The sequence below is a fragment of the Condylura cristata genome, unplaced genomic scaffold (genome assembly GCF_000260355.1).
Source record: "Condylura cristata isolate star-nosed mole 26May11 unplaced genomic scaffold, ConCri1.0 scaffold00021, whole genome shotgun sequence".
NCBI classification, from domain to species: Eukaryota; Metazoa; Chordata; class Mammalia; order Eulipotyphla; family Talpidae; genus Condylura; species Condylura cristata.
In genome coordinates, this window is record NW_004567122.1 from 19,809,226 (window position 1) to 19,813,381 (window position 4,156).

General features: G+C 43.9%; 1 protein-coding gene across 1 annotated transcript in view; it reads right to left on the reverse strand.

Annotated features, from left to right (window-relative positions):
• Nucleotides 1–1,516, reverse strand: part of ALDH7A1 (aldehyde dehydrogenase 7 family, member A1) — a 36,642-nt gene extending 35,126 nt beyond the window's left edge. The window contains exons 1-2 of the mRNA XM_012727741.1: nucleotides 1,307–1,516; nucleotides 43–96 (exon numbers count right to left, since the gene is read on the reverse strand). Of these exons, the coding sequence (XP_012583195.1) occupies nucleotides 43–96; nucleotides 1,307–1,513 (261 nt within the window). The 5' untranslated portion in view covers nucleotides 1,514–1,516. The remainder of the gene's footprint in view (nucleotides 1–42; nucleotides 97–1,306) is intronic.
• Between the last annotated feature and the right edge of the window lie 2,640 nt (nucleotides 1,517–4,156).

Sequence of the window (4,156 nt, forward strand, 5' to 3'; positions counted from 1 at the left end):
GTATTGTTCTTTAAGTTGTATTTTGAATTCAAAGACATTTACCTGTCGAACTCTTGCTATTGGTTCATTGTTAGCAGGACAATAGGTCGTGACAACCTTAAAACAGAAATAAGACCGTTACACATATAGAAAATGCAGTTTTCCAAACGGAAACAAACCAAACTGGAAAAAGAAAAGACAGACAGCATCCAAACTCACACATTCAATCAATTTGATATAAATAAGTCACTATACAGAACTGTGTCTTTCCCTTTTTACCTAAACCTCAACCTAGCCTTCTTAATGCTGGGTATGTAAATAAAAGCCTAAACATAACCTTTTATTTTTATTCTTTTTCCATCCACAACAGCCTAAAGTGACACCTTATATCTGTTCTTTTCTCTCCCTTACTCAGCCATCCTTCCAGTCAGAAGGCGAGATAGCCAAAGCCAGACAACCATGAGAAAGGCCTGTATACTCACAAACTCACAAACTGTTAAGGTCAGTTAGAAAAAAGAACAGAATAGGGTTTTATCCATCATCAATCCAATGAACTGATGCCATAATAAAAACACATGAAACTAAGCAAGGGGGGGGGTAAGATTTGGGGAACAATTAAAACCATCTACAACTCCTACAGTCACAGATAACCACAAAGGTGTTTCTTGTAAACCAAGTGGGCTCCTTATTTAAATGTTACATAACATTTTCTTATAAAAGCTTTCTTTTGTATGCAGTTCTGAAACACCAGCCCTGATATTACCTTCTCCTCACAATTCTACAAAACACTTTATTGATCATCAACTGCGCTCCAGGCATGGTAATTAAGATGTGAACCACAGAGAAATACTGAAAACTCGGTTCTCCAGGAAGCTCAGATCCCAACGGAAAACATAATCTAGGACCGCTAGCAAGTCCCAGCTTGCAAACTCCAAACGATTTCAGGAATGAAGACAAGAAACTGCACTGTAGAACTTTACCTGTAGCACAGAGCACATCTGAGGAGCCAGTCAAACTCAAAAGTTAAGATAATTTCCAATGCCTGCAACAGTTCTCTAGACAGCTTGCAGGCCCGTGCCGTAAGATTTTAAGTACTCATGGGAAGTTTACCACCAGCTTCAAAAGCCCATCCATTCTCTAAAGCACACAAGGACCTAACATCTAAAGCTCTTCTTTAAGGCACCCTAAGAAAGATTTTCTCGTGTAGATTCAGAACTCCCCACCCATTCCAATCGCCTCCAGCAGCAGCGATTCGAGTTAGGCGACGCCCGCCCGGCCTCCGGGAGCGGAGCCAGGAGGCAGAGATTGCCCGGGACGCCCGCATTACCTCTCCCCGGCCTCCCCAGCTTCCATTATACACGCCCTCGTTTTCCTCGCGGAGCCCCAGCTCCTTTAGCCAAGCATACTGAGGCTGACTGATCAGTAGAGAGGACATGGTGGGGGCAGGCCTGTTCCCAGTTCCTGAAAGGTTGCGCCTCTGTGCAACGTGCACAAAGAGCCGGCGCGATGCGCGCCACAGAGGTGCTCGCCACATACTGAGCCCCAGGCGCGGGTTGCGCCTGCGGACTGTGGACCCGCAGAAATAGAGCCCCGCCCCCCGCCCGCGAGAGCCTATTGGGCAGACCCGGCCCTCCCTCTGGATACGCCCCCCGCCCCCGCCCAGCCAGCCTCGAGTCTTCCGGAGCAGCTAAGAGCTTAACCCCCGCCCGGGACAATGAGGGGGTGCTCCTGGGAGTCAGCGATAGGTCTGCTGCCATCTGGTGAGAGACGCCAGGAATCGCGGCACACGCTAGTCATTCTTTTTAGCAAAGTATCCACTGTAAGTAGGTTAGAGCAGGGCTCCTCCGAATGTCAGCACCCGGCCGTCGTGTCAAATGCACATTGGGAATCAATGGATCTGGGCCGCGGTCTGTCAGTTGGCTTTCCTAACCAATTCCCAAGTGATGGTGACGCCCCTTTCATTGGAATGGCAGTTTCCTTGTTTACTTTTGTTGAAATGAGAATTCCTTTTCTTTCTGCTTTGGTGGAAAATGTTCTAAGATGGTACTTATTGCTAGACAGCCCGCCTGGATCTATTCTTTCTTTTGGATAACAAATTCAATTTTGATCCATCTGCTTGATTGTCGATTTCTTCTGTTTTCCTGCAATAGCCTTTCCATTCAACTCTCCCTCCCATTGCCTATCTCATGCCACAATAACAGACATCTCAACTATCATGATTGGATATGAATGAAATATACACTTGCATTCTCAAACAAACTGAATTAATAGTTGTCTCAACACTTCCTAAACTGCTTTCTCAAAATATTACAATATTACTTCTCACTTCTTGTCTTGTGGTCGCTCACATTGCAGTCAAAGTCACTATTTCTATACAAAGCCTGTGTTTTCCCTCAACTTTGTCTTTTCCCTTGCTGTTTTCTCCACCTGTGAAATCCTCTTTTTTTTTTTCAAAGATTTATTTATTTATGCATACAGAACTGAAGTACAGGCCAGAGGTGCAGGGACAGTGAGAGGATTCACCAGAGACAGAGTGGGGAGCAGAACAGTCAGATCAGTGAAGTACACTGCTGAGGGAGCAGCAGATGAGACAGGAGAGGTCTGCTGCACCATATGGGTCACCTCCTGGACCGAACTTGTACCGAAGTGGCTACAGCCAGCTTGCAGAGCTGTGTTCTAGCCCACTACAGCACCAGGGAGGGCCTGAAATCCTTGTTTCTACCTCTGTATTCAGCTTGAACTTTATCTGTTCTATCCTTATGGTATAAATGACTTCAACAAATATTCAACAAGCATCAATCACCTACCAGAAGCTGTAGTAAATAATGGAGATACATGAGTGATGCTTCATTTTGTAAACATGTTTTTCTCTGTTAAACCAAGGACCAGCTAGGACGCATCCTTGCAAGGATCCACAGTCCCCATAATTGTGCCAGGCTCATGTCCACTTGCATGGATAAATTCACAAATGAACCCCTGAATATACCTCATGAGTAGTAAACATGGATTCCCAGCTAATGTCTTCCATCTAGACTTGGGATTCAAGAACTAATTTCCCTAATTTTAGCACTCAGATAATTTAACTGAAAGTCATTCTCCTCAGTTTTATCAACCAGTATGATTCTTTATACACATATCCCAACACCAACCCCTTCCTTTCCTTCCTTTTCATTTGATTCAAAATATGACCCACTAAATTGTAGAAGCAAGACATAAAGCCCTCAAAGAACGTCACCTTCTTTCTCATCACCAAATCATGGACATGGCTTTATTACTGTCTATAAACCTTTGATCTGTGAAAACTTATCAGCAACTACTCACACTGATAATAGGAATTGCATTTCTCTTACTTCTGTTTTTCAAAACTTATTCAGCCCTCCCTGCCCAACAGTTCAGGAAAAATCATAAACAATTAATGTTGGTAGGGCAGAGTAGGAAAATAGGAGATTAAAATAGCATTTCACATATGAAAGAATTAATCATCTGTGAAAGTATCTATTAAAATTGCATAGGCAAGGACTCCATGGTGATACAAGAGGTTAAAGCACAGCACTTTGAAGCTATCCACAGCTACTACATCAATTTGATCTGAGCCAGCGAGGTGACCCACATGGTACAGCAGACCTCTCCTGTCTTGCCCACTGCTCCCCTCAACAGTGTACTTTTGTAGATCTGCCTATTCTTCTCCCTACTCTGTCTCTGGTGAATTCTCTCAGCCTACCCAACACCGCACACCCCTGGCCTGTACAGTTCTTGTATGCATAAATAAATATTTTTTAAATAAAATTGCTAAACCTGCAGAAATATAAATGTAGGGCTTCCCTGGTGGCTCAAGGGGTTAACTCAAAGCACTATGAAGCCCTCTACAGCCACTGCACCACAAGTTCAATCTATGAAGCATGAGCTTGATCCTTAGCCAGGGAGGTGACCAACATGGTGCAGCAGACCTCTCCTGACCCACCCACTGCTCCTTCAGCAATGTACTTCAGTCAATTTGCCTGTTCTGCTCGCCACTCTTTTTCTGGTGGATCCTCTCACCCCCTACAACACCTGTACCTCTAGCCTGTATCCTAGTTCTTGTATGCATAAATAAATAAATCTTTTTTTAATTGATGCTACAACACAATATTGGTTATTATTTTATAGGGAAAATTATCTTCAGAAAGAACCAACCCTT